This window comes from Epinephelus moara, chromosome 15, assembly GCF_006386435.1.
Source record: "Epinephelus moara isolate mb chromosome 15, YSFRI_EMoa_1.0, whole genome shotgun sequence".
Lineage (NCBI taxonomy): Eukaryota > Metazoa > Chordata > Actinopteri > Perciformes > Serranidae > Epinephelus > Epinephelus moara.
The window spans coordinates 8,707,889-8,729,347 of record NC_065520.1 but is presented as its reverse complement, the minus strand read 5'-3'; the positions used below and the strand labels follow the sequence as shown (position 1 = coordinate 8,729,347).

Sequence of the window (21,459 nt, the reverse complement as noted above, 5' to 3'; positions counted from 1 at the left end):
GGGGGGAGAGGTCGTCAGAAAAGGGGGAGTGATTTCTATGGCTTCATGGCTTTATTTTCTCCGAATAATCACATAAGGAGCTGATAGGACCAATATTTTTGCTTTGAAAAATAGCACACATGTGATTGAACATTAACTCCAACAAAGAGTGCTTTATTTTTCAATTTCCTGTACACTTGCTCTGCAATTCTGCTTTATAACAGAGCGCAGGACTGGAATAAAAGTGTCACATAAATATAATATGATGCACGTTCAGCATCGCATATTGCCAATTGCTTTACTAATCAGTGTCGTGAGATAAAACATGTTGACTGTGGTTGTCTGTAGTTGTCAGTCCACGATGAAACGTAGAACCACTTAAATCATCTTTTCTATAACAACAACACTTTGTTAGCATGGCATTTTGTTTGCCAAACACATTGGTGGCACTTATTGTGAAAATTTATGTTCTATCAAGAGACTAAGGCTGGGTTGCAACAACAAAGATTAACTTAAACCTGATTAAATGATACTATCAAGTTGCATCATATTTTAAAACTAGCATAAAATCAAAAAAGATTCAATTTTAACATCTCTTTAAACATTAAACTTGCTCTTGAGGAGGTTTAACTTTTAAAATGGCTGCCTTTTCCAGATGGATTGAGCAAAATAGTATTGCTTCGAAGAGAGTTAAGGGACAGAGTTAACCCAATTGAGTTTTATGATTGTGCTGAACTTCTTTCAAGATACTGGTTCAGCAAGAAAACTGTTGTGAAGCTTCACAGGGAGATTGGCGCAACTGTTAAACATGGCAGTGAAAGAAAGAGAAGTTACAACTCTCTGCCAGTTGCTGCCAGGCAGTCTCCCTTTTCCATACTGTGCTGTTGTCCTTTTTTGTTTGTTTTAAACTTCTATTATTTGGCAGTTTTGCTCCATTAATTCTTCCAGCAAGTTATTTCTCAAAAGAGGAGAAATTGGAGCTTCCTGCCAAGTCATCATGGGTAACATTACTGTTAGGCTAACCGACTTTTTAGCTAGCTAATAAACACTGTGGCATTTTGTTAAGGAATAAAGAGCAGCTGAAAGTTAAATTATTTATTTTATTTTGGGTAAGCAAGCATATCCATATTGATTGAACTCTATTTAATTTTAGTTTGCATCACTAAATGTGCTTTTTCTAAATGGAGATTAGCTTTAATTGTGCAACAAAACCCTGCTTAAATTTTAAATCTGGATTGAGGCATTTTAAACCTTGTTTTCCAAAACTCTGATTAGAACTAATCTTAGATTAAATTAATCTACGTAAATGTTTAAATCAGGGCACGTCATCTTGATTTCTCTATACCGATGTATTATATCAAGACACAGGGTGGAGGGTGTTACAGTTACAAAGTTAAAGGTATCATTTATACTTACTGGACTGCTAAATAACATTTTTTGTGTTTGAGGAATTTAAGAGAGAAGTCACAGATACAAGAAAAGGGGGGAAAACTGAAAGGTTCATCCGTCTCCCCACAAAAATAACTTTCATACAGGCCCTGAGTAACTGACAAGAGTCACACAGAGCAAGAAAGATGTATAATTATTTGTGGTTATTACCAGTTTTTCCTACTGTGTTGTAGCAAAAAGGGCCTTAATAAAACTGTGGAGGGCTTCTTGGTTTATTAATAAAAAGAGAAATTAGTCACTCACTCAAATTTGGTATTTCACCAGGTGAGATACGCCAGTGTGTTTCTTGGCACTGCTTTTGTCAAAACAAATAGTCCAAACTTGCCTTCACCTAATCACACACACTCACTCAGGTACTGAGAAACCCACAAACCGTAAGGGATCTGATTTTTGGGAGCTCATCCAGCTCATCACAGCAGTCTGTGCTCTTCTCAGCCAAATTCAGTCCACAGAGACTTACTCACAAGGAGAGAAAATCGAATGGAAAACACTGCTGTACACCAGCAGGGTAACAGGTAGTCCAAGAAAGAGGCATCAACAAGTTGTAAGAGTACATATAGGGAAAAAGGGAAAGTGGTCACTCTTGTTGTAGGGTTTGAAAGAGAATTTTCCAGAGCAATATTGCTGCAGAATGTCCTTGAATCTGATTTCTTTATTTAGCTGTTGAATGAAAGCTCCCGGAAAATAAACTGCAGCCCTGAGGAATGAAAGAAATAAAATGTTCAGCTTTTTATTTGGGCTTTATATTTGGTTGCTGTCTCTGACATCGTAAGGTCACAGTGATCTTTGCGCACAAGATGAACGTTTTCAATTTCCCTTTTATCTATGTTGTGTTCCTTTTGAAAAACTTTTTGAAAATGGCTGAAATTCTCCCGGCACTGACTCCTTCAGTCACCTCGCTGTTATGCCGGTCATCTCTGAACTCAATAGATAAGAGCGAAAAGCTGTGTTTGTCGGTTGAAAGGTTTGCGCGCAGCTGGGTTACAGCAATTTTTTGAAGCGTCGTTCGTGGCAGATCAGAGTGATCCAGATACACGAAAGGTGCTGGAGACGAAAAAAACTCATTACCAGAGGTAGGCAGGAGCAAATTGGTGTGACAAAAACAAAAATAATTTCACATCTGCAGGATATTAAATGCTTTACCTGCTAGGTTTGCACTGATTTCTGTGTCATTATTCTCTAACACCCTCAGACGCACTCGATGATGTTTTTCATTTAAACCCTAATCACACTCTCTGTTCGCTCTATAGACTTCCAGTGCTGTGGTATTTCTTCCTGCTCATATTTCTTTTTTAACTGCGGCAGGATATGAGAAATTTGATGTATAGTTTCATCCTCCCTCACTGTGTTGAAGATGTGGCTCATGGTGTTTTGTCAGACAGTTTCTTCAACCTTTGGATCATTCACTGCACACATCCAAACTAAATACTGAATGCTGGCGTAATTCAGTCTAAGACGTTGTTTTAAAACAAAATGCTGGGGCTGTTTGACTAAAATAAAATTCATGTTATCTGTGCAAATATGGCTGGGAAGATATGTGTATCTCCCGATTCAACATGATACTTGGGTGCTGATTGGATATCTATTACGATTTTTAAGCACTGTAATTCAGTGTTATGATTTATTGTAATTTTTGTTTTACTTATTTAACACTAGATCATAGGAAAATGTTAAATACCCTGCTTTTTCTCTCTCTATGTTTATCAGACCACAAATGAGAGACAACAATTAGCTAACCAGCCACCCTGCGGTTCTGTCCTCAGACCATCCACCATTTTCTGCTTTCTTGCTTTGACTTTGTTTTTCTTGAAAGGGATATGATGTCACCTTGCTTTAAGACCACAATAAATTTGAATTATATTAACCAAAGCATTATAAAATTGTTTTTGAAAAATCGTAAAAACAAAATCGCAATATTTAAGTGAATTGTTTTTCCCACCCCTACATGCAAAGGTCAAAAAGTAGGTCTTTATGCTAAGCTAAACATACTGTAAAAGGCTGTAGCTTCATATTTAGCATTCAGACATGAGAGTGGTTTTGATTGTCTCATAACTTTTGGAAATAAAAAGTAATTAGTGTATGTGCCAGAATGTTGAATTACTCCGTTAAGTCAAAGAAAGGCATTCTGGACGTATCCTTGAGCTCATGTGCCTACTACACACATCGTCTTATGTATCTCTTTATCTGTCTCTGCAGGAATTTCTACTACATCACCATGCTACGGGACCCTGTGTCACGCTACCTCAGTGAGTGGAAGCATGTGCAGCGTGGGGCCACTTGGAAAACCGCCCTCCACATGTGTGATGGCCGCCCGCCTACTCAGGACGAGCTCCCCGCCTGCTACAGCGGTGAAGACTGGACAGGCGTGCCCCTGGTGGACTTCATGAGCTGCCCTTCTAACCTTGCCAACAACCGGCAGGTCCGCATGCTGGCGGACCTCAGCCTGGTGGGCTGCTACAACATGTCGTCCCAGAGCGAGCTGGAGCGAGGCCGCGTCCTGCTTGCCAGCGCCAAAGCCAACCTGCGCAACATGGCTTTCTATGGCCTGACAGAGTTCCAGCGCAAGACGCAGTACCTGTTCGAGCGGACGTTCGGCCTGCGATTCATCCGGGCCTTCACGCAGATCAACAGCACGCGCGCCGCCAGCGTGGGAATCAGCGAGAAGGTGCGGTGGCGCATTGAAGGGCTGAATGCCCTCGATATGGAGCTGTACGAGTACGCCAAGGAGCTCTTCCTTCGGCGCTACCAGTACAACCGGCAGAGGCAGCACCAGGAGGAGCGTCTGAGGAGGTGGCAGGAGAGGCAGCAGAGGCAGCGGCTGCACAGGACCTATCTGGCTGAGCTGTGGAGACTAGGAGGAGGAGGAGGAGGATTGGAGGAGGAAGAGGAGCAGATGAAGGGGCTAGAGGAGGTAGCCACGACAGAGGACTACAGCAGCCAGGTGGTGAGGTGGTGAGCAGGACACGGGGACTAAAAACCAATGAACTGACTGATCGCTGTTTGATTCATTGTGCTTTACTCTCCTCCCTGTCGCTCCTCTGCTGTGAATCTGCCAAAACCTCCTTCCCTCATAGCCTCATAGCTCTCTGTTGGACTGCCGAACGGTGTCTTAATATTTATGATGGATGTATTTGTCATGGCAACATAAACGTTTTGTATTTTGTTTTTTTCTCATGGCTATTTTTGGCACTGCAGTTGTGAAATGTATTTATTTATTCATTAGCAAGTGCTTTGAATGTCCTCAAAGCGGTGAAAACGTTTCCTAAATTTCGCTAATAATTAGTAAAAAAAATAATGCTTCATGAGGAAGGCCAATTTTAGTCTATTTTAAAAATGGTGAATGACTTGAAGGATCCTCTGTGTCATGTTTGTGATCTAGCGCCGTGTTGATCAGTGAAATCTTGTAGTTACTCTGTGGTGTTTGGCTTCATAAGAATATCAAAGCACAAACTTGGCAATAGTCTGCAGTGTGTTTTTTTCCCTCTCTGACTGATTAAGCTGCAATATACAGAATGGCAATCTCTCGCAGGAAATGTGTTCAATAAAAAATATGCAGCATCCAGTGATGTAAATTTGTCCTTGATGGACTCTCTCTGGTACGCATGTGTACATGAACGTGTTCTACCTTGATCCTTTTTCACAGCATGTTCTCACCATAAAAATCTGAAATCTTCATGCGGTGTGCCAACTTCTTCTATATCCTCGCACGCACAGACACACTGACGCACACTGATGAGGCTTTTTTTTTTTTTCCCCGAGAAGGAGAGAGGAGAGCTGTGGGCCTGAAAGACAGGCTGTCAGAGCCAGTTTCAGCGCTCTTACATCACAGACAGGGAACATTGGTATTTCCACCATTAGTGCATTGATCACAAGCTCTTCGCGTCCAAATTGATCATTTAAAGTTCAATTGACCATGACTCTAGTGCAGCAGAAAATAGAGGAAACCAATTGGCTTGCTGAATGCTTTCTCCTCCATAATCTGACAAACATACAGTACTTCGCTCCATTTGCACTCTGCTAGAAAAACAATCTATTTCAACACATTTCTACAGACGTGCCTTTGAGATGTTAGGTGCTGGGATGATTCATATTAATATTCTGCTTCTGGAACATTGTGGCTGTAATAAGCACTTCCCCGACCACTCCACACAGACGTTTTGTTCACGAGGAGGAAAATGAGGATGAGGAGGAGATCAGTCAGGAGGCAGAAAAGGAAATGGCTATGTCCACAGACCAAAATAGCCTCTCCATCCCCAGCTGCAGTCTCTATTCTACTTGCACAGCATGCAACAGAGAAAGATTAGAATTATGTAAGCCTGTGATAATGATGCTGGATTTTACTTCTCAGCGCACTCATGCACACAGAGAAGTGACACCTTAAAATGTTACATTAATTCCTCCTTATATCATAAGAGTCCCTGTTATTTGACACAGCTCTCTAATTGTTTTGAATTGTGCTCTGAACCACAAACCGGGTATTGCAGCAGGGTGACATATGGTATCCAGGATGAAGCAGTTTGGACAAATAGTGTAACAGCTTCCTTTATCTACGGATCATGTCTCTCTGTTGACAGGGAGAATTTGTTCCGGGAGGTTTGTGTTAGATGAAGATAAACGGATGTTTTTTGTTCTCAAAGATTTTCTCTGAGTAGCGAAACATTTCAGAACCCTTTGGTTCTTCTGTCTCCAGCTCTCTCCCTCTGTCTATACAGCAACATAGAAAGCAGGATGTAGGCTTTCAAAATGAGGAATGTGCTGCCTGCCTTGTTAGCTCATGGGGAAGGTGAATGCATCTGCAAAGAGAACTCGGCTAAGTGCTCAGACACAACCTCAGAGTCTTTCACAGATCAGTAGCTGCAGGAGGTGTTGGTGGGCTGTAAAATCATTTTATCACACTGTTGGGGAGACAAACGCAGCAAACCATGATGATTGATATAGTCTGGTTTTCCTATCATTTGAAAATTTCCATCCATTTTCTAAGTACTGGGGACTAAGGAAATGCAAAAATAATTAAATGATAAATTCAAAAAAAGCAACCTCTTAAGAAACACATTGAAAAATTACTAGTAAACTAGTAACCAAGGCTCTTTTGGTAGCCCAGTTGCCAGAAGAAAATTTTGGCATTTTACATTTCTGCAAACCACATTTATACGTTCAGAGTCTAGGTTCAGAGAGGCAGTTTATAAGTAGCTCTCCGAAATAACAGACCACAGAGCAAGGGATATGTTTGAACTGCTGGCTTATTTATGTAGAAAATTTTGTATTAAAAAAACATAAATTAGTAGCAAATCACACATCTCACACAGACACACACACAGACACAGACACACACACACACACACACACACACACAGGAATTGTGGGTTATTATCCCTTAAAACCATCCAGAACAAAACCCAAGTATTTCACCATTTAATCTTCTTTTAGTTTGATTTAAATCTATCTAGATAATTTTAACTTAGGGTCCTTTAAGTTGTTTTCTAATTTCTCTTTGACTTCACCCACTTCTCATTTTTTACTTTACCAGTTCACAAGTTTTGAATTTACAGTCACACAACCTGTTGGCATTACTAATCAGGAAAAAAAAATCAGACACCAGTGACAGGTGAGATAAATAACATTAACCATCTTTTTATGATGCAATGTTCTGCTGGTAAACCTTGGGTCCTGCCATCCATGTGGATGCCACTTGACACGCTCCACCAACCCAAACAAGCACACCCCCTCATGACAATGGCACTCCTCCATCCCTATGGCCTCCCCAGTAGGACAATGCACCCTGCCACACTGCAAAAACGGTTCAGGAATAGCCTGAGGAACGTGATGAAGAGCTCAAGGTTTCGATCTGGCTTTCAAAATCCCAACATCCCAATCTGATCAAGCATTTTTGGGACGTGCTAGTACCCCACTTCACAAACCCACAGGGCTCAAGGGATCTGCCACCACCGCCCTGGTGCCAAACACACCGCCAGAGGTCCTGTATCCAGAGCCAAGTTCTGTCCAAGGAGGCCCCACTGTGGATCAGGGATACCTCTGGGATACTGGCACATCCCATGAGTGCTCAATCAGATTGGGATCTGGGGAATTGTCTTGAGCCCTTTGTCAAGTTCATCAGGCCATTTCTGAACTGTATTTGCTGTGGGGCATGATGCATTGTCCTGCTGGGGTAACCACTGCCATCAAGGAAGGCCATTGCCATGCAGGAGTACTTGGTCTGTAACAGTGTTTGGATGGGTGGTATGTGGCAAGTTGCATCCACATCAATGCCAGGACCCAAGGTTTCCCAGCAGAACATTGCATCATAACAAGATGATCAGTGTTATTCACTTCACCTAACAGTAGTTTAATGTTTTGTCTGATGGGTGTATCTGATCGATAAATATTAAAAGTTTAGTCCTACCATGACTCAGGTGAAAGAATCAGTGTCTTAATCCTTGGAGTGTAGGTTGGTCCTGAGGAAGCAGACGCCTGTCCAACACTATTTCTCCTACAGGTGGCTGCCATCTTCATTCTCCAGCTTCAGAACGATCCTCACAACCAAAACCTGGCCTGTTGTATAACAGTGAAATATACACACAAATGTTTTAGTCTTACAGTCGAGGACAAAATTATTAGCCCCCCTATGAAATTTGAAGTTTCTCCCAAGTACTTTTTTAACAGAGCAAGGCATTTTCAACATAGCATTTCTGAACATACTAGTTTTCTTTAGAAGGCACAAATTATTTATATTTGCACACCAAAACAGAATTATTTAAGAAAAAACTAAAATGACCAGGGACATTATTATTAGCCCCCTTTAAGAAATGACCATTTATTAAGTCATTGCAGATGTGCTTTCACTTCACAGGTGATGTACTTAAAGGTGATCAGGTGAATCAGGTGATTTCACTCTACAATTAAGTTAAAACATGGTATAAAAGCCTCAGTATGGGTCATTGAGCTGTCAGTTGAGAAAGCACCATGCCGAAAACTAAAGAAATCAGTTTGGACTTGAGAAAAAGAATTATTGATGCACACAAAGCAGGAGAAGGACAAAGCTATTCAAGCGTTTCCAAGTGTCAAGAACTGGAGTGAGAAGTATAATCCAGAAATTCAAAGACAGCCACACAGTACAGAACAAGCCTGGCAGAGGTAGGAAGCAAAGATTTCAAAGACCCTGGAAACTAGTGAGAGATGTGTCTAAAGACCCCAGAACAACTGCCAAGACACTGGTGAATGACTTGGACACATCAGGAATCGTAGTCTCGAAGAAGACAATCACTAGAGCTCTGCACAGGAATGGACTGTGAGGTTGCAGACCAAGAAAAACTCCACTTTTGAAGAAGAGACACCTTCAAGCCAGACTTAAGTATGCTCAGGACAACCTGGAGAAAGATTATGCATACTGGAAGCGTGTCCTATGGTCTGATGAGACTAAACTAGAGCTCTTTGGCCATAGAGACACTGCTTATGTTTGGAGAAAAAAGGGAGAGGCATATAACCCAAAGAACACCGTCCCCACAGTGAAACACGGTGGTGGGAGTATTATGCTGTGGGGATGCTTCAGTGCATCTGGAATTGGAAATCTTGTCAAGGTGGAAGGAATCATGAACAAAGAAAGATATGTGGAGATTTTGAAAGAAAACCTTAAGCAGTCAGCAATAAAACTGGGTCTAGGTCGTCGCTTCATCTTCCAACATGACAACGATCCAAAACATACGTCTCTCTTGGTGAAGAACTATCTCCAGAAGACCAAAGTGAATGTAATTGAGTGGCCTGCACAAAGCCCTGACTTAAATCCCATTGAAAATATGTGGGGTGACCTACAGAAGAACGTCCATGCCAGAAGGCCATCAAATCTGGAGGAGCTTGAGAGATTTGCCAAAGAAGAATGGGCTGGGATTCCTCAAAAGAAGTGTCAGAGACTTGTTTAAAACTACAACAAACGACTGCAGGCTGTTATGCAGCAAAAAGGATACACAATTGACTATTAGGATCCGGGGGGCTAATAATTTTGACCCTGGTAGTTTTTGTTTTTTTGGAATATTTTCATTTCTGTGTGCAAACTAAAATAATGTAAGCATCCAAAATAAAACTAGGATGTCTAAAAAAGCTGTGTTAAAAATGTGTTGCTCTGTTTAAAAGCACTTGGGAAATACTTTGAAAACAATGACTTCTTTGTAGGGGGGCTAATAATTTTGTCCTCAACTGCACATATTTCATAGCTAACGCAAGTACTTCAGGAGGACTAGCACCTAAATGCAGGTTAATGTTAGATTAAACCTGTCTGACAAATAGAGCTACTTGCTCAGATTGACCTACCAGTAGGGGCAGATCTATTGGGATGGACCACTACCTCTGTCCATGTAGAGTAGCTCATTCTGTCGGAAACAGCTATCAGAATGCGCCTCCATGCGCATGCGCTCATTGTGTCGGTGGATCATTCTGAGTGGTAGCTCTTGCCAGAGACTGCATCCTTAAAATGGCGGCGCCGTTCACCTCACTTTACTAATAAGGCTGAACTTGACCATGCCTGTTGCGTTTAGCTTTTCAATTTGGTTTACACAAAGAAAACAAAACACAAAGTGCCAATTAGTAAGTTATCTACACGTCTTAGTTTAGCTAAAGGCAATTTCGGCTGTGCATTTAGCTTAAAAAACAAGGAAACAGCACGCTAACTGACACAGAAAAATAATTTGTCACTCACCAAATCCTTGTTAAAAACTTAGACAGAGCCAGAAACCAGCAGCGTAGAAAGAGGCTGAACACAAAATCCTCCAAAAATAGAAAAGAAAAAGTTTTATTCCTCAAATATGTGTCTTTCGTTTTATTTCCTTCACCTTTCACCGCTCGCGATGTCTGTCTCGCGCACTCCTCCTCTGTCACCAGCACGCGGCGCTACAGTTACACTGATTGGCTGTTACCACTGCTCTTCTTAAAGGAACAGTACACACTGTTAAACAGTAAAATCAACAGTGTTATCTACCACTATACAGTAACTGTTAATACTAATTAACTAAAAACAATTGTCATATATTTGCTTCCATTATATTTATTATTTGTTTAAGGTTATAAAAAGTAGGCTACACTATTATTGTTATTATACTATTTAACGATGTGGTGGCTGCATAGGGTTGTTTCCAATGCGTCATTCAAACATTTCCAATAACTCCAGAGCATTGTAAAGTCCAAAAGTCAAAATTACTTTTTTCAAAAATCACAACATTGTTTTTATCTCGTGGATTATTCTGCTTTAATCCATGTTTGTTGGCATTTAGCCTTTCAATAACAACATTTGGACAAACTGTTTCAACTCCCACTTGCTGCACACAGCGGGAGGCACACACCTCTTTAATGAACAGCACTACTATAAATTACATTTACTCATTAAATAAAGTTGATTCAATAAAACATACTCATTTAATTCAAACTGAGGATTCTGTTTTAAGATTTTATTTATTTACATATTAGGGTGGTGATGTCAAAAAATATGTCGACAGACATTCAAAGCTTTATTCAAAAACTTTAATAGAAGCTTTGATGTAAGAAAAAAAAACAAACATATATATTTGGTACAGCCCTTGTAATTATTTATCATCCATGGTTGTATTACATATAACTCAGTACAAAATATAGATGTTTGTTTTCTAACAAGATGATAATTTTATGATTCTTGAAACAGACAAAATACTATCAGTCTAATACAAGGCTAAAATGAGCTCGCTAGCTACAATCTTTTACAGGTGTTCACCACTAAACTTTAATTTTAGCTTGTCAATCATGTAGTAAAAAATAGTGTGATGTAATGCACTAACCAAAACCATTGTAGTTTCATGATAAAAACAGCTTTATGTTCATGGTTAAGATATTCACAGGTGAAATATACAACGCGTTGTAAAACTGCAGGTGTTTATTAAGGACAAGGACCTGGAAACCCACAGTTCAGGAATGCAAACATACTTCCTTGTTTTAGGACCACAAACTAAAACCTTTTATTTTCATGGCTGCAAACAAAAGAATCCATTTCAGTGTTATTCATTCAAACAATTCTCAAGTGTGTCTAACTTAACATGCACTTCTTACAGCTTTAACCTTTAGTCATTTATGTTTACATTTCTGGGGTTGGCACACTAAACTATTTATTGTCTCTGGGTGGCACACAGTGCAGACGCCACAGCTGTTATTCAGCTTTCCTGGTATCGTGTCTGAGTAAGTAAACTTACAGTAAGTCCAGAGTGAGATCAAAGACAGTGTCGGACAGTTATCAGTCATACAGCAGGCATGTCATGGCCTGTCTTGCTGATGATGGCCAGGTGGAGCAGTGACCTGGCCTTGGTCAGCCACGTAAAGTTTTCCCAGTAAAAAGTGCTGAGGAAGGCCCTCCTGAATTTATCACCTGACAGAGTGTACAATGCCAGGTTAAAAAATGTGTTGAGTCCAGCCAGAGGCCTGGAGATAATATATGCTGCATGCACGATGCGCTCCACCATGCACGGCGTCTCTGGTATCTTTCGAGTTTCTATCCGCAACACACGCAGGATGTGATATGGCAGGAAACACACCACAAACACCACCAGGATCAGCACGGTCACACGCCGTGCTCGCATTCGACACGGGCTGGTTGAGGAGGGCCCTTTCACCAACTGTTTCACTACACCAATGTAACACATGAATACCACCACTAGAGGGAGTAGGAATCCGATTGCAGTGAGCAGCCAGCCATACCACCGCACGTCATCGACGGGTATGGTGCTAGCAAAGTCTAAGCAGTAGGTCTTGTTGTTGCGCTTTTCCAAGGATATCATCGTTAACATGGGTGTGATTTCAGCTGCGGCGATGACCCAGACAGCTGAGCATGCAATTATACCCCAAGACTTCTGCTGCACCTGTGCAGACCTCAGAGGCTTGATCACCACCATGTAGCGGAAAACTGCGTGACACATCAGGAAAAGGATGCTCCCATACAAGTTAAAGTGAAACCCAAAACGCACAAAGCGGCACATGAAGTCGCCAAGTGTCCACGAATCCCCATTGCTGTAGTAGTAGATCAGGAAGGGCATACTGAGGACGTAGAGGAGGTCAGTCAGTGCCAAGTTGACCATGATGATGCTGCTGCTCGTCCAGGGACGCAGCTTCGTCAGGTAAATACCAAGTGAAGTCACGTTGCCCACTAGGCCCACGATGAAGATGACGCCATAGGAGACAGGCAGGTAATAGCGTTTCATCAGTTGGTCCACGTCGGTGCAGTTGTGAAGTTCGCCGTAGTAGAGGATACTGGCCATGGCTGAGCCTGAGTATGAAAAGCACTTTTACAAACCACATTTACAAAATATAAATTAGAAAATATGTATGTTTTTGCACTATTTTTAAAACTGAACCTGAAGTCAATGTTTTTTAGCCACATGGTGGCAGTGTAACAAGATGTAAACCAGACCATATAATAAAGATGGACAACTTGACAGCTCCCCAAAGTGAAGGCAAAACCTCTTGATCGCCGCCTGGTGGCTGGCTGCAGTATAGGTCATAAACCTCGCCCCCTCGATGTTAGCGAAAGGGACGTGGGCCAAACTAAAAACTAAAAGTACACATCAAATACATTTTTCTTTAAGATGGTTTCCGTCATTTTAGGTTGTCCCCCCGTTGTACGTTTAAGTGTTAATTTTTCTGATAAGTTTGGCTATAATCAGTTAATTGATACTATATAATGGGGACGCAGTGTCATGATTGACAGCTGTGTGTGCCAATCGGTGTACCCATGATCAATGGTGCTGCTCGCGAGACAGCAGGAACTTGATTCCACAGGGATCTCTACTGTGCAGACTCTGGCTCAAAAAGACGTCACCAGCTCATAATGGCAGCCGCTGTATCCGCAATATTTTAGCTTCTTTCTTGTACAGTGGGAGGACGCCTGCCATCTTAATATTGTCATCAGAACCAAAAAAACAACACTAACATTACCTTGTTAAGTTGATATAGCAAACTTGTTAGCAACCAGGTAAAGTCCTGTTTCTTGTCAACATAAGTCCAATATTAACTCTCCTTTTAGCTCTATTTTGGTCTCCACCAACTCCTGAAAATACCTGCTAATTTCACCAGCTTGTCACAAATTTCAAAGTAGATTTCTGGAGTGTCTTCACCAGAGATAGTTAACTGCTGTGAGCCTGCGACCGCAATGAGAGCAGTGGGAATATAGAGGTGAAGTCCCTGTCGGTGTGCATATCGGGATGCACACACACCAGTATATTGTGTGAGATGAGAGATGTAGTTCACTGAGCAATTTTACTGAAAACTTAACAGTACTACGACAAACCTACGATAAACTGCGACTCTCTTGACTAAAAATAATCACTTTAATTGACAAAATTCATATGTGTAATTCATGGGGCACTTTAAATGGGATGAATAATAATTATTTGTCTCCTGCTGTTGCCAAATGTACATATTTTCCTCAGGGCTAGGTCCAGTGGGGGATACTGGAAAAGGAGGGACTTTGCCTCACTATACCATAACACCCTGGACACCTTCTACATAACATATAGTTATTTGATTAACTGTTACTGTAAAATATTGATTAGTACAGAGTAAATGTTTTCAGGTACTGACTAAATGCTGAATTATATTAGTCCACTCCTGTAGATTTTCATATTACAAATTCAGGTGAATACATATACATCATATGTTGTTGTGTGGAAAAATAGGCTACGAGCTAATCATCATTTCTTTTCCCTCAGCTGTCATATAATTGTCATTGGCAATTACTGCTTGAGGAAGGAAGTAGAGAGCAGGGACAGAAACCTAGAGGCGAGCAGACTAAGAAAGAAACAAACAATCAAGGCAAACGCAGTGGGAAAGCAGCAAACAAAACCTTCTTCTTTCCTCGTCAAACAGTCTGGTTTCTGAAAGCCTCTCAGGATATGACAGCGCCTATGGCATCCTGGCTTGATGGCAGCTTCCTGTAATGCTGTGCAGTGCAATCTGCTCTCATTATAGATGTGAGGAGATGTGCGAGGTGTCATTTACACATCACATGTACACTCATATTTCATAAGGCAGGAACTTGTACTCATTAAAATGATTATATTTTGTGGGAAAAACACACAAACTCTAATCAAATTCTAATTTAATCCAGCCGAGTGTTAAAATACAGAGGCTGAATCATAAAGGTATAGTTTGAAAAATGAATTTTTCTACTCACTTTTAGTCACAGTGTCCTCACCAGTGCTCACTCCAAGCCTTCAGTGTCTCATCTGTTTTTTTAACATCCATTCCTCCGTCACTCCTCCTCCTACTCTCTCCTCTTCCCTTCCAGTCATCAACACCCAGGGGGAAACTCCAGCATAGTTTTGTTTGAAAGCTCACCGTTGTGTGCTTCACCTTCAGCCATGTGCACTAACTTCCTGGTGTCATGCTTGAGCTGATAAAGCTCAAGTGTCGCTCTGTTTACACAATCAGGTCTGGCAACACATTGGTTTGTGAGGAATTAAACTCTCCAGTGCACCTTTTGTTCAGAAAAATAAACTGGGGAGTTTCTACAGAGGTCTTTGTTATGTCTACAAACATGCATGCGATGACCTCAGTGTGACTGCAGAGCTAAGTTTGGTGCAGACACAGACCTTGGTTTCTGATTAAAGTAATGCGGAAGTTTGCAGAATGTAGGGAATCAATGCTTAAATAAATGTCACCCAAACTCAGACTTTTCAACAGCTATCACAGATTTCCACTAGCTCTATGAGCAACCTTAAATGAATACTGTCAACTGCCAAACATCTGTAAAAATCTGCAAGCTTTAACACAGTGGTGGAAATTAATTGTATTTTTATCAACCAGTAGCAGCACTTGTGTTGTACAAATGTAAAATGAAAGCATTCATTTGGAATCATGTTTCTGTCCACCAGCTAATGTCAAATATTCACTCTCTTGTAATATTCCTCTTTGGTGCTGTGCAGGTGGAGTACAGTGGGTTTATCAGAGGGTTTCAATGGTGTGACACCCAGGGGAGATGCTTGCTAAGCTGCAGATGACTGTTAAAGACCAACAAACCACACCAATTGTTTTTTTTAGCTGTGTTTCCAGCGGGTTTTAGCCAACAAATATGGGTGTCTTTAGCAACCATTGCTGTGTTTTCTGCCAGGATAGTGCCACAAAAAGCGATTGCTCCTTTTTACCGAGAAATTGTTTCAAGCTGGTATTTTGCCACCAAAAGTGGGCAATTTAAGCCAAAACTTGATCTTTTCCAAACCATAACCAAGTGTATTTTGTGCCTTAACCTAAGCATGTTAACTGCACCATTGACAAAACATAAAGAAATTTAAAGTTTCAAAGACTCTGCTACATTATGATGTATAAATCTAACTAATTCGGGCTTTGCAGAAATGCACAATGCTACCATAAATTCTGCCAAAACAATGAGCTAAAAGGGCTAAAACACTCTCACTCCGACTTTGTCACATGTTGACGTTTTGATTGACGTCTTGGTCATGGACTTTCCACGTCCTCATACGACGTGAAAAGTACCCTGGGGTGCATTGGTTGTTGACGTTCTGGGACACTGTGTCAAGTTCTGCCTCTTATAGACATTGTCTTTTTTCAAAATACACTTCTGTTTCCACAGGAAATTTAACTTTTACGTACAGTCTCTTTCAAAATAAACGCAATACAGCACAAGTGGCAGTACAGCACTGCCAATTGACGTTTTTTTTTTCCTTCAACAACAAAATCACCTGGTTAGGTTTTGGAAAAAAGAACAGAGTTTGGCTTTAGCTTTAACTTTCGTCCTTGTCCCATCGCGTTTCCCCCTGACGTCGCCAGGCGCTGTTAAACTATAAGGGCAACCGGTCGCGTATCATGCCAACGTTAAAGATCCTTTTTTAATTGGTTTCCAATGCCGCAAGTCACTGCCCAAGTGTTGGATTTCGACGACTTTTGAGTGAGACCAGGCTCACTGCAGATGGGTGAGAATTCTCTGTGGGTTCATTACCACAAAAGACACCTTTCACATTGCCGAATACTGACAGTTAACTTGAGGGTAAGGTGCTTCTTTACCTTGCAAACTTGACTTGCTCACATCAGAGCACCTTATTGTTCCCAAATTAATCAGATTAACAGACCATAGCAGATATTCAGCTTTGGTTTCACTCTACATAGCTACTTGTCCCGTCAGAATTGTGCCCCTCAAGCCAATACATAATCCTCCCCTAACCATAGCCAAGGTTTTGAGCCTAAATGTAACCACACATTGACTACAGTGTTGTTGAAACATCGAGAAACATAAAGTTTCAGCGTATCTCTCCAGAATAACGTGCCGAGTAGCAGCACAGACCAGCAAAGGTTTTCACAGACACATAAAGCAGCAGTATAAATTCTAACTATATGTCATTACTTACATTATTACATGTTAACCCTAAGCGTCAGTAAGTGTGATGCCAGCTTTTACACGTCTCCTTTACAGCTGCACCATTCTGAAAAATGATTGATTTACATGCAGTGTAAAATCCTCCGTGTCCTGTGTCATTATCCTGATGGCATAAAGGTAAAAACATGTTAAACACTGCCATGATTCAGTGTGTACGTATTCGATACAACGTGAGAGTAAACAACATGGACATTCCTTAACTTTTCTAGTCACATTTGTTGTTTCCACTTCTCTAACTCACAGTGCAGTAACCCACGGTCACGCTGACACTCATAAATGTGTGACACGTGTTTGAAGATTGTTATGCTGAGTTTAAATGTCAATACTTCACCTGCTATTAACCCACTTCCACTTCCTTGTTTACCTGAAAGTACAAAGAAGCTACAAATATACATCTTCTCTCCCTTGGCTGCCCTCGACGTGTTGATACAGTCTCTGTAATGTCACTTTTCTGTAGATCACACAAAGTCAGAAACAGTAAAAGAAGCAGAAGTTTACAAATGTTTATTTTACAAAAGAAACGCTAGAAATGGTGTAAACAGAGCTTTAAAGATCAATCTAAATTGTGGCTTCTTTTTTTTAATACTGTGGGGATGGTGCAGTCTTTGAAGAGGCAGCAGAGCCGAGTGTTTATAGTACAGATAAAAATCATCTGAGTTCAGAGAAAAATTAATGTCAAAGATCAACTCGACACACAGAAATCTGAGTGCAGAGGATGAGACGCCTCGGAGGCAGCTTGCTGGGGGAGGAGGGGGGTGTCAGGAGGTGCTGTTGGGGGGGTTAAGAAAGAAATAAAGTGTTTCTGTCTACAGTTTGGGCATCCTGGCAGCATTGAGGCGCATGGACACACAGGAGGAGCCGGCAGCGTACCGCATCTCCCTCAGCATCCCACTCCACTGCTTCTTATCATCCTCATACCTAACGAGACCAAGAGGAGAGTCAGCTTTCTGAGCAAACACAGTGGTAACCAACCATAACATGTTGGTCACATAACTTAAGAAGACTTACTGCCAGACGTCGGTGACCTCTGTGGGAGCCACCTCCTTGTTCTCCATCTGAATCATGGCAAAGCCGCCCACAGCGTACAGGGAGCCGCCATTGCTCAACAGGTTGACAGAGCTCCTCTCCTGAGGGAAGTCTGTAAATGGCTCCCACCTGAGGAGAAACAACATTAGGAGAAGGTCAAGTGTAAGATGGAGCTCTCATTTTAGATGTCCTTTGTACCTTGGTACATTTGTCCAGTTTCATTATGTTTAAGCGGCTGAGATAACTGAGATGTGGTGTACAGAGACCAAAAAAGTGCAACATGAAATATCTAAGTAAGACATTGTGAAGTAAGAAACATATCATTTATACAGGTATATGAATATATATGTATGTATTTTCATTTTTATTTCACTCTGGAAATCTTGACAACTGCTACCGAAATTAGCCCGTTAGCCCCTGTTAGCTAACAACGGTGTCAAAGTCATCTGGAAACTACTTATTAAACCAAATAAATTAAATAAATAGATAAACCAACACGTTCTCACTCCCAACTCAGCAAATACAGCAGCTTGGTGGTCCTACACTTCAAACTATGACACTAGGTACCCCTTTAGCATCAGTTTTTGATGTTCAGAGACTGCGTGTCAATTTCAGCTAGTTACATCAGTTAGTGTCTTTTCAGAATAAACTTCCATGTTTACAGGAAACATAGGTTTCATCTCCAAAACTACTTAAGTTTTAGGCAACAAAACAACTTGGTTAGGTTAGATTATGGAGTTTGTTACATAACTTAAGTGAGTTAACAACTGTGATGTATGTGACGAATTTCATATGACATATGTCACATGAGGTTAACTATGTGACGGCCAGTGACAAAGCTGCCACTTTACACTGTGGGAATGAGAAAAGGCTGAATAAACAGTACACTAAGACTAACCTTTAATTTATTTAGCTTAACAAAGCTTCACACCGAGGTGCCAAGTAGCTCCCTTGGTAGAGTAGGCGCCCCATGTACAAAGGCTACGTCTTTGTTGCAGCGGCCCAGATTTGATTCCAACCTGCAGTCCTTTGCTGCATGTCATCCCCCTTTCACGCTACCACTTCCCTATCATATAAAGGCCAAAAAAAAACAAGCTCCCTGCTTAGCCTGCTAGGTAGCTTGGCAGATTATTGCCTAGCATCAAGCAAGCCAGTGCTAACAGCAGCAGATAGCTAGTTAAGTCAGAGTTACCGCAGCAGCATTTTTATCCTAAACTGGTTTTTCAGAGAAACTCTTTGAAACTCTGTCAAGAGTCAAGACAGTCGTCTCTGTTCTTTAATCAGCAGGAACAAGCTAGCTGTTGGCTAACAGGCTGCTAAATGGCCTGGTGGGCTTATGAAATGTTATATTCAATAAGTATCGACAGGAAAAATGCCAATGGGAAATCAAAATCCTGATCAGGATGAGATGTGTGTTAATCAATTCTTAAATACCAGGTTTTGGGCTTCGAAGCTTCAGTGGGAGCAGCCGTAATTAATCAAACTTTGGGTCTGGGAATGAAAGATGAAGTTGTAATTTGTGATATGCCAGTTTCTTTAGGCATATCAGGTACTCAACATCTTGGGGGTCACAAATCACAAATTTTGAAACTATTTCAGACGCTTAACTTTTTCAACATCTTTTAACAGGTTACAGTGGCGCTGGACTGCTGGAGGCATTAGATGAAAGCATGTCAGAGTCACAAAACTATCGCTCAGTTTGAATGTCCTTGTCTGAAAATAACTAACAATAATGTTGATGCATAATAAATAATGTTGGAGTGTTATTTTTTTTAAAAGACTGCGCATTGGCATACTGATTTAGATGTCGATTAAATGACTGAAGCTTTGCAGCAGGTCAGTCCCACAATTTATTAGTTTAATTTAGGGTTTTTATTAATTGTATGCCATTAATTCATGTTTATTTCATATTGTGGTTTTTATTATGTTCTACTGAACACTTTGGGGCTCAACATAATGAGGTAGTTCTAAAAATAATGATGTCTAAATGTGGTTGTTTGTGTAACATTTGGATGATTTATCACAATTCCTCAACTAAAAGGTTCAAACAGAATCATACTTGTTTGTTGTGAAGTCAAAGGCTTCACACGTATTAATGAGGCCCTCCTCGTTGACTCCACCAGCCACCACAATCTTGCCGTTGTGGACGACGGATCCAAACATGGCTCTGGGTGTCTTCATGGCTGCCAGCTCCCTCCACTCTGACTGCTTGTGGTTGTATACAAACATCTTGTTGAGGGCTTTGCTGTGGAGACGGAGGCAGAAACACAATCGTGGGATTTTAGAGTCAAAAGATGTCACATGACGGCCAGATGGTGCTCACACTAATGAATGCATGGCAGAATTTTGTGCTCCTTCAGTGTGTTCAGTGTAATTGTTTCAAAACCACCTTCTTTACAACATGAAACATTAAAAGATACAACAAACAAAGCAAAAGATAAAGGAAATACGGATCATTTGGAATAAATTGCTTCGGAAATGTGATTAGCAAAGTGTTTGTTTCCCCCAAAAGACATTTAGGCTGAAAGGCGACATTCCAGTAAATGATGATGAAAATGTCACCTCCTGTCTTAATCAGTTTTGCTAATGTAACTAATGGACTGACAATGTGCTTCAGCATGAAGCCTTCATCAGTGAGCTCTCTTTTTAAAGGACACCGCAGCCAATCAACAATCAACAGGAACACAGCTACACCTGAGAAAGAGAGAGGATACACACGGCCAAACAGCTGAATAAACAGCTCAGAAAAAAGTGACGGAAACTCACTTCAATATATAATACAGAATAAATGAAACAGGAAGCACAACAGGAAAATAAATGAAATTGGAAATAAGAAAGACAGAAATGAGAGTGAATGTTGTTGTCACTATTAATCAGCAGTTTAAAGTTTTTCTCCTATTTTCACACAGTTTAGTTTTATGTTCGAACATACTCAGTATGTTATGGCACAGGACATCACTGGATATAGTTTGTTAAAAATATGTACAATAGAATTCATCTGGTACTTTTGATATTGACACATAATAGGAATTAGAGGTAAACTAGTCCATACCCACTGAGTGCACAGTTGCCCACGTACAGTTTGACATGGTGTGTGTTTGGGATACAGGTCATAGGAAACTGCAGATGAAATAGTCAACTGAACCCATTAAGAAGAGCAATGTATTCAGACAGAGGTTTTGTGAATTTGATAGTACGATTGCTTTATTGAAAGAAGTAGTAGTACCATTGCCAATAGTGGGATAGTTAGTGGGCTAAAACTGTAGTTCACATGGGAAACATAGATTGACCACGTCAGTGAGTAGAAAAGCGTGGGACAGACAGAATGACTGACTGACAGAATGACACATTGACAGTTTCTGTGATTATGTACAGCATACCATACCATGACTTAGTCACACCAAAAATTAGAAAAAACCCAAACAACATTTGGCCACAGGGGGAGCCACAGCGATCAGTCGCATTTTAGCCATTTTTAAGCTTTTTTCTGTTGTCATAGCGCCACCCAGTTGCCAATTAGAGTTAAATTTCTCCAGTCACCTTGAGACATCCTGTTCTACATATCTACCAAGTTTAGTAAAAATCCATATGGCGGTTAGGCCTAGATAAGAAAT

The 21,459-nt window shown here is 40.9% G+C and overlaps 3 protein-coding genes across 5 annotated transcripts in view; 1 reads left to right on the top strand and 2 right to left on the bottom strand.

Moving 5' to 3' along the window:
- Window positions 1-4,986, top strand: part of LOC126401864 (heparan-sulfate 6-O-sulfotransferase 3-B-like) — a 34,724-nt gene extending 29,738 nt beyond the window's left edge. The window contains exon 2 of the mRNA XM_050063387.1: window positions 3,625-4,986. Coding sequence (XP_049919344.1) covers window positions 3,625-4,384 — 760 coding nt within the window. The 3' untranslated portion in view covers window positions 4,385-4,986. The remainder of the gene's footprint in view (window positions 1-3,624) is intronic.
- A 5,864-nt stretch (window positions 4,987-10,850) lies between these two features.
- LOC126401865 (2-oxoglutarate receptor 1-like) lies at window positions 10,851-16,725 on the bottom strand. Of its 3 annotated transcripts, XM_050063390.1 has the most exons (3): window positions 14,603-16,725; window positions 13,488-14,382; window positions 10,851-12,697 (listed from the first exon to the last, which is right to left on the bottom strand). In XM_050063390.1, exon 3 carries the CDS (start codon window positions 12,687-12,689, stop codon window positions 11,676-11,678), a length of 1,014 nt encoding a protein of 337 aa, XP_049919347.1. In that variant the 5' UTR covers window positions 12,690-12,697; window positions 13,488-14,382; window positions 14,603-16,725; the 3' UTR covers window positions 10,851-11,675. The 3 variants fall into 3 exon arrangements, with proteins under 3 accessions (XP_049919347.1, XP_049919345.1, XP_049919346.1); XM_050063388.1 differs by lacking the exon at window positions 13,488-14,382 and having other exon boundaries at window positions 14,603-16,723; XM_050063389.1 differs by lacking the exon at window positions 14,603-16,725 and having other exon boundaries at window positions 13,488-14,585.
- Window positions 16,726-17,295: 570 nt separating this feature from the next.
- Window positions 17,296-21,459, bottom strand: part of LOC126401863 (kelch-like protein 41b) — a 9,328-nt gene continuing 5,164 nt past the window's right edge. Inside the window, exons 4-6 of the mRNA XM_050063386.1 lie at window positions 19,905-20,090; window positions 17,828-17,974; window positions 17,296-17,737 (exon numbers count right to left, since the gene is read on the bottom strand). Of these exons, the coding sequence (XP_049919343.1) occupies window positions 17,626-17,737; window positions 17,828-17,974; window positions 19,905-20,090 (445 nt within the window). The 3' untranslated portion in view covers window positions 17,296-17,625. The remainder of the gene's footprint in view (window positions 17,738-17,827; window positions 17,975-19,904; window positions 20,091-21,459) is intronic.